The 13,101-nt window shown below is 35.4% G+C and overlaps 1 protein-coding gene and 1 long non-coding RNA gene across 3 annotated transcripts; one reads left to right on the forward strand and one right to left on the reverse strand.

Moving 5' to 3' along the window:
* Positions 1–10,013: 10,013 nt before the first annotated feature.
* LOC147508997 (uncharacterized) lies at positions 10,014–10,975 on the reverse strand. Of its 2 annotated transcripts, none has more exons than XR_015216485.1 (2): positions 10,914–10,975; positions 10,014–10,688 (listed from the first exon to the last, which is right to left on the reverse strand). It is a non-coding gene; the product is annotated as an uncharacterized LOC147508997 (long non-coding RNA). The 2 variants fall into 2 exon arrangements; XR_015216486.1 differs by having other exon boundaries at positions 10,014–10,721; positions 10,914–10,973.
* A 900-nt stretch (positions 10,976–11,875) lies between these two features.
* Positions 11,876–12,961, forward strand: LOC147508998 (uncharacterized). The gene has a single exon (XM_086597692.1). The coding sequence runs from the start codon at positions 11,876–11,878 to the stop codon at positions 12,959–12,961; it is 1,086 nt and encodes a 361-aa protein (XP_086453818.1).
* Positions 12,962–13,101: the final 140 nt, after the last annotated feature.

The following is a 13,101-nucleotide window of genomic DNA, read 5'->3' on the forward strand; positions in this document are numbered from 1 at the left end:
AGGCGGTCGAGTGGTGGTTAGTGGTAGCTGGTGGTGGAGGGAGCTGTGGAGGAAGAAGAAGGAAGGGGCGTTAATGGCGATACTGTTTCTGTTGATGTGGTTAGGCCTTGGGCCGAAACCTATCAGTGGGTGGGGGTTTGGGCCTTAGTTGGTTTTTCTTTGCGCCAGTTCTATTTTGTTAGTGTTGGGCCGAAATTAATCTTTTGTTTTAGGCCAGTTTAGATTAGTTTCTTTGGGTCGAACCCATTTGTGTTTTGGCTAGTTCAGTTTAAGTTTTTAGGACAGTTTCATTTCTTTTGTTTGGGCCCGTTCTATCTTTGTTTGGACCAGTCCATATGAATTAAAAATAGGTCCAAATCTTTAAATGTTTAGACTTTTGGGTTTTGGTTTTGGGCTTTGATTGTGGACTTTTGACTGTTTAATTGTGCTACGTTTTATGTTGTACATTATATGGACAAATCAAATGCTAAAATAGTGCGGAAGCCTGTATAATTGGTTAGTCATTATCTAAGAAAGATTTGACGTTGATATTGTATATTTTTGACTCGTGACGAGATAGAAATCTTAGGAGACATAATATTCCTAAAACGCTATAAAAAAAATGCTATGCAGTATGATGGGAGAAATTGTGACGTTATGTGGTATGTTGACAATATTGTTCTGTTAAATGATATCATATGTTAGGATATCGATTAAATGCAATATCTTTGAGAAATTAATATAAACGCTCCATTATTATATATGTGAGATGATACTATGAGGTAGTATAGTATTTGTGGATATTTTCCCACGGGATTGTGACTTAGTGCAATAATATATTGGCACGTGAAAGAATGAAAGGTGTTATGAGATGTATTGAAATATTTCTAAATAGTGTGGCTTAGTGCAATAATTAATTGGCATGCATGTGATATAGTGAAATGATTATGAGATATAAATGTATGACACCTGAATAAATTACGTAACGAAAATCCTAGAACCTAGATACCACAACTCATGTGATTTGGCCCTTGTGATAGGCGTATGTGATATGATTGGCCCTTCTGGCGTTTTAATGAATCTGAATAGCCCTTTTGGCATAAGAAATTTGATTGGCCATTTTGGCGTTTCAGTGAATCTGAATGGCCCTTCTGGCGTAGCCAAATAGTGGCTTGATTATTCCGTTCGCAAAAATTAGAATGAGACACACGATATTTTATGCCGAATAGTGGCAGTACTCACCTAATGGCTTTTGTGTGAGGGTTACCTGGTATGCGATATCCCGCTTATAGTAGCTACACACGGAGTGGTTCATTATGTGAGGGGAGGCATGTGGATGTACATGTTCGGCGTTGGAAAACGATTGTGGTAGCCAGGAAAACTAGGTAAGACATAGAGACGACGTGATTCTAGAAACACTTGAAGAAACTATAAACAGTAATTGTGATGATATATCAAAGTGTACGTTAAATCTATAATAAATGATTGATGGTGGTTGTGAAATTTGGTTCAATGAGATGATTGGAATTATGTGTATGATATGTTTGTTTTATTGATATTTATGTTGCATTCACAAAGGTTTTGCAGAAGGGTGGGTTGAATTGATTAGTTATGCAGGTGTGACCCACTCTGTGATTTGGCCTATACCAATGTAAGTAAATAGTAAGTTTATGTTTATTATTTGATTATTAGATATAGTTGATATAGTACGGTTTGAAGCTAAGGCGCTTCGGTGGAGGAACTAAATGTCTTACTATTAATGAATTGGAAGCTAAGGCGCCTCAGTGGAGGAACTACCTGCCTTAATTAGTGTAAATAAGAATGTTGTATTAGTCGTTGGAAGTTAAGGCGCCTCAGTGAAAGAACTAACTGCCTTATGGATTGTGTATATATATGTACAAGTATATTTTGTATTTTAGGGCTACTCATACCAACATTGTTTATAATGCTGACCGATTTGCATGTTTGCTTATCGGGTGTGTTCATTAAATAAACCCAGTTGATAAGTCTTGACAGGATTAGTGTGGAAAAAGGTTGGTTGCTGCTTTTGGTTTGCGTTAGCGTCACATTTCAGGATATGTTTGGTTTTCCTTTAAGGTGCAATAGATTTTAATTGAGGCAATGTTATTTTGTATTTTCAGTTGTAATTATAATTAAAGAGTTGTTGAAAGGAGATTTGTAATTTAATCATATTTGTGAGTTTTTGGTAATGAAGATGACTTTTGTTTATTTAAATTTTTTATTGGTTTTGAATTATCAGCGTAATTAAATAGATAATGGGTTTTTAGAAGTGGAGAGTGCATCACATCTCGAAAATCGAAGAGTCGGGAACAAATATTGTTTTCCGAATTCTGTCGAAATTCGGAGTGTGACAAGGGTGCTGACTCGAACCACGTTTCTTGAATGTAAGAGACTCAATGGGCACATATAACTTTTTAAAGTATTTATCCATTACAACATTACTGATACAATAATACAAACATGAAATCAAATATTTTAAGTCTCTAACCAAATGACAAATCTACAATAAAATAAAAAATAATATATATATATATATATATATATATATATATATATATATATATATATATATATATATATATATATATATATATGAATAATGGAAAAATAACTTGGGTTAAAGAAAATAATAAATTAACTACAATGTACCTCAATTCCTAAAAAAAGGTGAATTGGGGATTTGGGGAATATAGAGAAATAAGATAAAACTCTCTTAAAAAACGATGGGAATATGGGATCTGCGGTGGTAACACTGTTAATTTATTGGGCCATTTTTATTTTTTTTCGATAATATATTGGGCCATTTCTTTTAAGGCAGATCATTGGATGGCCACATGGGCCAAATTAAAACTAACACCAGTATTCTTTTTCTTGGGCAAAATTGAGAGTATTCACTTGAATACCCAGCCCATATAGTGGGTCCGCCCCTTAACTAACACTGCTTGGAAGTTTGGGGATTAAAATTGAATGTTAGAAAGTATAAATTTCGTAAGAACATACTCCAATCTCGTGAAAAGAAACATTGAACACCACCAATTAAACATTATGCATTCAACAAAGAAGTGCACTTAATTTGCCATAATCTGAGACTACAATGTCGCAACAAAAACATTTAGCGTCTTACACAGTGCTACTTGGTCCATTTGAAATTTCACTACCACTATCCTACACAACTGGTATATATTTTTTCTTATGATAATCTCCATCACTATTATACTAGTTTTCAAACCCGTCCTACGAACGGGTGCCGTTATATATTATATATTATTTTGGAAAATATTTGCAACTATGCAGAGTTATGAGATATAAATATTATATTGATTTTGTAACGTGAAAACCCCATTCACCATAAAAATAAAGAATCTCTTCAACTTTTTTTTTGTTTTTTTAATAATAGGCGTTTGATCGAAGTTTTTTTGAGAATGCCAAATTAGACAAAGATCATATTGCACCTAGTTGAATAGCTAGGCATTCCCAATCATACGAATATAATTTTAAATAGTAATCAACCGAATCAACGTTAAAAGTTCCACTTATGTGGTTAGGAGCATTAAATTACCCCTTGTAACCTATTAAGGTCCAAAATATGTATATTCTTTATTCGTTGTTAAGAATATCAATTCCCCTGAGACTGTGTGGGAATTACTACAAAATTATGGTCGTTGCAATGGAAACAATCTTTTCTAACATCATACTACCCCATGAAGTACTTTTGTTTATGTTTAGGACCCTCAACCTCAGATTCAATTATTTAAAGTTTTAAACTCTTCCATCTCATAATGGTATTCTTAACACCTGCCTGAGAGCATCTTTAATGGTAAGATTTGAAAAACACCAAATTTTTTTACCAAACAATTAAACACCAAACAACTTCAACCCAGACATCAAAAATTCGACACCAAATTACGCTGTTTTGGATAAACCATGCCAAAATAGCTAAAAATGCAAATTTAATTAACTTATTGTTATGGTGTATATATCAAGCATTTAGTCTCACATGGGCTTACTGATATTCTTCTTTATTAAGCATGCATGTTAGCTGAAATTCATTTCTAATTCTAGCAGCAGACATATAGACGTATAGTTGGTTTCATGATTCCAAATGTATGTCCTTTTGGCCATGGGTTAATCTGGATTACGCATGCATTGAACTATAATTGTTTAAAATATAGTATTCATAATCAGTCTAAACTTTTACAACATATATTGTACTACAGAAAGTCATACACATAATTATCATTCCATTTATGATAGAGTAGTATATTTGGTTATGGCAATAAGTTTATCTCTCTAGTTATGCTTGATTAATTTAAATGCATATGTATAGAATGAAGAGTAAGTTGATTTTATGTATTTTTTTTTTATTGTTTTATAGGTATTCTTGGAATATTTTTTTCTCAATGGAAGAGTAATTTTTTTTTATTGTTTTATCTGTTTATTTTTATCAAAGTTTTACTGAAGTAAATTTTTATTTTTTAGTAATGTATTTGTCTCATTTTTTTTGTTTTGTAGGGATTGTGCTTGTAAATTTATGATGTTTTTTTAATTGTCCAAAAGATATCTGGCTGGCAAATAAGTATGCTTTTGATAACAGAGAAAGGATTTATGTGTTTGATTATTTTGAATATCTGATTAAAACGTGGTGACAGTAATCGATATATAAATAGTGAAACTCAAAAGTTGGTTCTAAGTATGAGAAGCCAATTGAATGAGTATGTTTTTTTTTTTTTAAATCTAATTTTATAATTTGAATAATTTTAGTTATAACATTAGTATTTTTTTTTTCTTAAAGTGATTGTGTTAGCTTTCCTGCTATAATGTTGTTTTCCAAAAAAGTTCGGGTGGAGAACATACAAAATTATTATGATAAGAATTTTGATTGAATCAATTTTCTCTAGTGTGTGAATTTTTTGGTTGAAGTTATTAGGAAGGAAGAACTTCATCATTTTAAAACAAAAAACATTGAAGAACTTTATGATGAAGGAAGTTGTAGTGGTCGGAATGTGAAGACTAAAAAAAGATGAAGAAGAAGTTGTTGATAGGTAATTTTGTTTTATCACATATATTTTTTGCTTTGTTTACAGTTTAATTAATATATGATCATGTTTTATTTTTTTATGTTGCTCTTTCACTTCATTCTGACATGAACTCTATGTGCCAAAGCAACCCATCGTCATCGTCATGTTGCCTCATGCATGTACTGAAGTATGCTATAGTGACACCACCCCATGTGCCCATGAAGCCTCCCGTGGCAAAGCCACAATTTTTTTTTTGATTGGTAAGCCTGTTTTAAATGAGATCAATAACTCTTTGATGCTGGCGGGGCTCGAGTCCCAGACCTCTGGTATCATCACCCAAAGGTTTTACCGACTTTGCTAGTCCAAAACATCCTTTATTGAAGTTGTGTCCACTAACTCTAGTATTTTTACATCACTTCAAATAGTGAAGCCGTCGAACGTGGGCAAGCTTCAGGTGTATCCTCCAGTGTACCCAATGTTCTGACAATACTCATCCAATTGCATCTGACATTCATTTATGAAATTTTCATCCTTGCTTCTTAGTTCGCTAACCTTATCAACGTACAACATATGTTGTGTATGTTTAGGCTTATTACAGAACCAATATAGATAGTTCTAAAAAGAAATGGCTAGTCTACCTATTCATAATTTCTAGAGATGCCCAAGACCAAGTTACATACTTCATATGTTGTGTTGTCTTCTGGAATAATCTAAAATCTTGGACCGGACTATGTTAGTTTAAGGGATCCCTAGAGTAATCATAGTGCAACACTGCCTCAATATCTAAGACACCTCCAATAGTGAAGTCGTTGAACGTGGGCAAAAGTTCCTATTTTAGGCCACCACCTACACCAACTGTGGCGACTAAGTCTCCTTTATTGGTAAAGCTACCTTAGAAGTATCTTAGTTTATTAGGTCTTAGCTTTCCTAGATATGGTAGGTAATAACTAAAAAGTTGTTGCATTAATTATTTTTCTGGCTTCAACTTTAAAGGGTTTTTAGGTTTCTAATTAGTGTACACATTAATGTCTTATGTTTAATAGGGTAGTATTCCCTTATTGATATCCAATCATAGTGCAACACTGCCACTTTTCCACTCTACCGGAGGTTATGGTCAATAGTCAGTATAGAGTAGTAGAAGACCTTAACTCTCCTTCATGCCCTTGTGTAGAAGGAAATAATGATTTAATTAACAGCTGTTGCAAGATCTTATTTTATCTGTTAATTTAAAGACTTTGTAACACTACTTTGTTTATCCAAGTTTCTAGTCCATATTGTGTGTGCACAATTTCAGACCTGTTATTTAGACGTAAATTGAGAGAGTAGTACATTGATCACCGAAACCTATCTCAAACATTTTCTCCAACCAACTCAAAGGTAAGTTATTTCCATTTACTTCTTATTCTTTCATTTAATTGTTCATATACTCTTGATTATGCTAAATTTAGAGATTACATGTCGTAAAGGTGATATCTCTGATTACTGCTTTCGTAAACTGATGATTTGGTTGACTTGAAAATAGAGTATTTGAGGTTTAATCTTATTTTGTTTCAAGTTCAATCATATGCATTTGAGGTTTCAAAACTTTTAAGCATTTTTTTATAGCTCTAATTAAAAGTTCTTGCTGATTTGATGCTTGAGGGGACATTTGTTTCGTGTCATAGAAAGCACTAAATATGTTAGTAGTGTTATAGAAAATCAAGTTCGGAGATTTTATATCAGCTCACATCTAATCTGATGATATGAGCCTTAGGGAAGTTGAGCTCACACCATCAAGACTGAAAGTGTAGTAGCTTATCAAGCAGCACGTGACAGTACGTATAAGGACGGTGGTTTACCAATTTGTCGCGTGTGTGGGTGTTGAGCCCGATTGGTAAAGGAGAGGCTGCATTAGGATATATGGATATATTCCCTCCACTGCAGGAACTACCAAAAACTGATGTAGATAGGAGATATAATTCCAAGGATACCCCGAAGTTTGCCAAAAGGGACACAATTCATGCAAGGACTTCTTTGCATAAAGCTGGGGTAATTGAGTTTGTTAACACTGAAGGGGAGGTATTTAGGTTCATTTGAATTCTCCAATACTATCTCAATGCCTTCAACAATATCATCGTCAAAAGGCAGGATGTGCTTTGCATAAGTGGGAGGAGCTGGATCAGATAGTATATTGACCGACTCCATGTTGCATTGTTCACTAAGTATAACTGAGTTCTTTGTCTCGGCTCGGTTATAGATCCCCGGAAGGACTGCGCCAACGTGATCATCTAGAAATTCAAATTGCCGGATCTGATACGAGAGTGCAAAGGTAAGATAGTCTATGATTTCAGGATATCAACATATTTCCTCAAATGTGATCTCTTCATTAGTATAAACAACATTAAAATTGCTTCTTCCATGTTATTTGTAGGGGTAGTTGGTCCTCATACCTACAACTGAGATGGAAAACTTACTTCCACCCCACCATGAATCAAAATTCCAGCCAAATCTTTCTGGATGGTGGCCAACTTCTGGGAATCCAGATTCCAGGGATTGCTTAAAGCTTACCGATAGGCAGCAATAACTTCATCAAGAAATCCAGCTTGCTTCCACAGACTTGGGAGCAACTCTAGAGATTTGTGAAGTATCTCCTGCAACTTGCAGTCCTCAACAAAACTCTCTGGCAGACCATTAGGCAGTGCGGCTTCAACTGTGTCAATTATAACTCTGCATTCCTTTGCGGCATCTGGTAGTGTCAAAGTCTATCAATGCAACATAAGCAGTCTAAAATAAAGAACTAACAAATTCATAAAGTACGTGGACTGTAGATAGGCCAGAGTTAATACATTATGGTACTATACTTCATGCAGTATTTTCACCCTTTCTCTGCCATTGATCTTATATACTGAAGATGAATTAAGGTTATTTAGGGACAATTTTGATGTCAAATTCATTATTTTGGGAAGCTTTACAATCCAAATATTTCAGCTCCTTCGAGGAGAAGATGTGGTGTTCAGTTGGCAAGTTTTTAGAGCGGATTATCGATGTGTTTCTTAGACACATTAATATATATAGTTTTTTTGTCCCTGAAAGTGCTTCCAACAACACTGTATGCCTTATATTTGATACTTCCATAGTCATCCGAGCGAAGCCGGGCGATGTATTGTGAACTAACATGAGTTTGAGGGAGCTGTTTGTTGGTGCAAGCTAAAACCTAGTAGCAAGTACCGCAGCGCAGAGATAACATCCTATGCCACCGCTCATCAATGCTTGACCCAACGAATACAATCCCAAATCACCCGGCACTCCGATCCACTTAGTTTCCCCAACTATGAAGATTACTACTCGACCCACATTTACTGAGACCAAGAGTTTTGTCGTCCCACCAACACCATTACCTTACTTGTGAGTCCAAGACCATGTAGATTTTCATAACCGGTCCACCACCGATTGACGTGGTGGTAACACCACACAGAGCTCTATGTTTGACTGTATGATGTTTTGGCAAGTGGGTGAGAACACGCTAGGGGTATTGTGGTCTGTGGAGGAGATGAGTTTCCATAAAATAAAATTGCAAGATACATATTCTTGGTTTCTTCAGGATCAATAAAAAGAATAACTTGATAACTAATAATCAAAAAGAATTTAACTCAACAAAAATTTATTATATAGTGCCTGATGAAAATGAAATATATTGTTGTTTGGAAGCATGTACTCTTAAGGTTATAACAAAGGCCTTCAGTATATCTCGGAGGATAGATTAGATGAACTTTCAAACGCTTTGTTGCTGCTTAGGTTCACTTGTTGGTGTACATCTACGATTCTAGGAGTAGGCCATTAGTACCGATGTTACTTGGAGTAAGGATTTGACGTTGAAACAATCTTGTGCAGAGGATGTTTCCAGCGTAGATAACTCAGAAGCTGGCTTAGAAAGAGATAATGTCGTCCATCGTTATGTGAAGCTGCTCAGTTTGTTGAGGACTTCCGATCCAGAAACAGGAAGAGCAATCACAATTGGAAATGCAAGAGGCAGCAACGGTTTATTCGATTCATTAAGAAACATCTATTTAAAGTGTATGATTTAGATTAGGACTCTCTTTGTGAGATCGCATGTAGTTATATATTCTTTTTTTTAGATTACAGTTTTTTTCTCCTAAGTTGTCGTAACCCCCCTGCTGATGTGAACATCCTCAATGAGCTCAAAAATGGACTGCTAAGCAAAATAGATTACAAACTCCACATCTTGATAAGCAAAATAGCCCTAAGACATTCATGAGGCTGGGGTATGCTATTATATATCTCAAAGATTTAATTGAGCCCGAAAGGGGTATGCTATTATATATCTCAAAGATTTATGAATCAATCAATCAAGCAAGTGCTCGAGTTCTTGGGCAAACCAAGTTTGCCTTTACATCCCAGCGGTTAAGTCCTTTAGTATTTGAAATAGTCCTTTAGTCGTGGGGTTTTTAGGCGGGTTTAGCTATCCTTCCATTCTAAGTGGGAGACATCTATCGTAGTTTTTTTCTCCGCTATTTTCGTAATCCCCCCTACTTACGCGGACAACCCCAATGAGCCCGAAAAGGGTATGCTATTATATATCTCAAAGATTTATGAATCAATCAATCAAGCAAGTGCTCGAGTTCTTGGGCAAACCAAGTTTGCCTTTACATCCCAAGAGGTTAAGTCCTTTAGTATTTGAAACAGATTAAGAGAGGGATTTGGACAAAGAAAACAGAAATTTGTTTTCATTTCTTTTGTGCCAAAAAATGTCGAGCCTAATATGCGTATTATTGATGCAGAATAATATGCTTGGCTTAATTATTGATGCAGAATGCTAAAACAGAAAAAATTACATATTCATTAGCCTGAATTAGGCTGGTGAAAAAAATATAAACACATATCATTTATACAACGACCATTCTCGATAGAAAACTTCACACAGTGAATGAAATTAAACTAACCATTTATTCTTAACAAATCAAACTTAACAAACAAAAAGTCTATAAGAAACGATCACGCAAACTCAACCATGCACGAAGCTTTATTAAATATCCAAAATTCAATCAGTAAATAAGTTTGTTTGATATACATGAGCAAACCAAAATTTCTCAAAGTAACTAATACATCCACCAACGCTTGAAATAACAAAGAGAAAGTAAGCCTCACTAACCTGTTAATTCGAGCACCAAGCCTGCACCCAAAAGGAGAGTGAAGAAGGCGATACAGTAGCCTGCAGCAACCTAACTGCCTATAGTAGCCCGAAGCAGGATGGAAAAACTCTGTAGCAGATTGCAAAGTGTATTGTGTCCTGACATCTCATCAGTCCTATCTCAATGGCCTTGAGTTCTTGAAATATTACTGATTTCATCCCCCCAGAACCTGAATAAGCTTCGTTCACTGTTCCCTGCCCATCACGCAACACTCCTCCATGTCCTGTGCCTCGATCATTTAACGCCCCATCGGCATTCAATTTATTCCTTTGTTCAGTCGGGGGGTTCCACTGGTTCCATTTACTTACTTTTGTCAGGAGATTTAGGTTCGGAAGGTGGTTTATCAGTTTGCTTATTAGAGTCAGAGAGTGTAGAGTCGTTTTCTTCCTTACGAACGTCAGAAAGACCAGTAAGTGGAATCCAACTAAACTTAAGTGCAGCCTGGTCCTTTCTAGATCCCTTACTTCCGACAGCCATTAACCTTGAAAGAAATTTCCATACATCATAAACGTAACTGCAAGAGCATTGTAATTAAATTTAACTAAAAAAAAACAAAGAATTTAAATCAATAATAGTAACACAAATCACTTCCGCACAACTCCTAATAATAATAGTAATTTAAGCGGAAACAATTAAATTTGAAGCTATGGCAATTCACATGAGAAGAAAAATGTAGTAAAATAAGGTATTCGTGAAGAACGCTTACCTAGTGGAGTGAGAATCCAACTAACAATCAATCACTTTTATTTCTTCATTCTCAGTTTGCATCTTTTGTATTACGAAATCGTCCTATTCAGTCACGGGAAATATAGCTAATTAAGGTATGTTCTTTTTAGCTAATAAGTTTTGAGTAAGTAGTCAAACTCAAAAACTTGATCTTTGATTTAGTGATAGATTTGAGTTAGTAGTGAAATATTTTTGACAATGAAATTGAGAAGTATCCAGAAAATTCGAAGAAGAAAAAAGAAAGGTGGATTAATCTTTGGATGGGAGAGGATTTAAAGGAAAGGTTTTTTCTTTTTTGATAAACAGAGGACGGGTTTCAGAATAGAAGTGTTTTGTGTCTTGTGAAAGTTTGATCATTAGCTTTCATCACTTTTCAGAGTTTTTTTCTCCACCTTTCTCGTAATCCCCCTGATGACGTGGATAGCCTCATATTGCTCTAAAAGGGACTGCTATTATATATATATAAAGATTTAAAATATTCACTACCATAATAAAGTATTTTATTGACTTCTTTACCGTGTGTCCACCACTCTATTGACTTCTAGCACCAATTCTCTAACTCCCATGTCTCCTCGACTTTTCCTATTTCAGTGACTTAGAGCATCATCAACGCATTTTTAAATTTTGTTGTGACACCTCAGTATTTTTTGTCAATCAAAATTGTTAAGAACGAGTCAAACACAAATGCAAAAAATTTAAATTTCTGGTTTCGATTTCGCACGGCAAAAGTTGTCCTGTCCAGACAATTTTTTTTTTTTATAAACAGCAAAAGTTGTCCCGTCCATCATTCCCCTCTATTTCTGTGGTGCCAAACCATTTTCGCGCCTATCGTTTCCTTCCATTTTCTATGCTATATATCAGATCAATCACATGTGAAGCATCGATATATTTGTTCATTTCTTCATCTCCTCTCATCAGTCATAAACTTTCAATTATTTTGTCATGAGTTCTAGTAGTCATAATAGCAATCGGTGCGAAAGAGTAAGTGAACTGATTTTCGACGACAATGATGAAACTGCTGCAATCGTTCAACAAATGCAAAGTGATGCAGTTGTAGTGGCGTCAATAATTCCGGTTTTCAACATTTTATCTGTACCAATATGGGGTGGATCTGTTGATGGTAGAGAATACATTAACCGCGATCATGTTGGTGCGCATGAACGGTTGGTGACTGATTATTTTGCTACTATACCAAATGATAAATTAGGTAAGTTTCGTCGTAGCTTTCGTATGAGAAGACCACTTTTTAACCGTATATTGGAAGTTGTCACTAATTTTGATCCATATTTTAAGCCTTCTTGTGGTGCTCTTGGTTTGCCTGGGGTTTCGGGTTTGGTGAAGATGACAGCTGTAATGCAGATACTTGTTTATGGATGTCCAGCTGATTTAATGGATCACTGGATAAAACTTGCTGAGAGTATGACCCGAGAATCACTTCATCATTTCTACAATGCAGTTGTCAACTGTTTTGAAAAACAGTACCTGAGAAGCCCAACGGAAGAAGATGTAACACGCTTACTTGCAGTAGGTGAAGAACGCGTTTGGCCAGGTATGTTGGGTAACTTAGACTATATGCATTGGGTATGGAAAAATTGTCCAACTGTGTGGCATGGAACTCATTTGGGCCATGCTAGAAAAGCGACTGTGATTTTGGAAGCAGTTGTAAACCAGGAACTATGGTTTTGGCATGCATACTTTGGAATGGTTGGATCGTGTAATGATCTTAATGTGTTAGATAATTCTTATTTATTTGGTAATTTAGTTAGAGTAACAGCTCCAGCTTGTGTTTATCAAGTTAATAACAATCCTTACAACATGGGCAACTACCTTGTTGATGGAATATATCTACCATGGGCTACACTGATTCAAACAATCTCATCTCCTGCTACTCCCATGGATACTTACTTTGCAAAAGCTCAAGAAGCAGCTCGTAAAGATGTGGAACGTGGTTTTGGTGTTTTACAGGCTAGATTTGCAATTGTTAACAAGCCTGCTCGTCAGTGGGACAGAGAAGCTCTATCTTTGTAATGACCCGGAATTTTACCTACGGGTAAACCGGTAATTAATTTTACGTGTTAATTCAGTGCCTCTAGGTAATTACGTACTATATGGCGAGGTTTAACATTTATATATTTGGCGGGGTGGTAACGTATATTATTGGCAGACTT

This window comes from Coptis chinensis, chromosome 3, assembly GCF_015680905.1.
Source record: "Coptis chinensis isolate HL-2020 chromosome 3, ASM1568090v1, whole genome shotgun sequence".
NCBI lineage: Eukaryota > Viridiplantae > Streptophyta > Magnoliopsida > Ranunculales > Ranunculaceae > Coptis > Coptis chinensis.

Coding starts and splice junctions, on each gene's coding strand:
- LOC147508998 (XM_086597692.1), top strand. CDS start 11,876: ATGAGTTCTAGTAGTCATAATAGCAATCGGTGCGAAAGAGTAAGTGAA.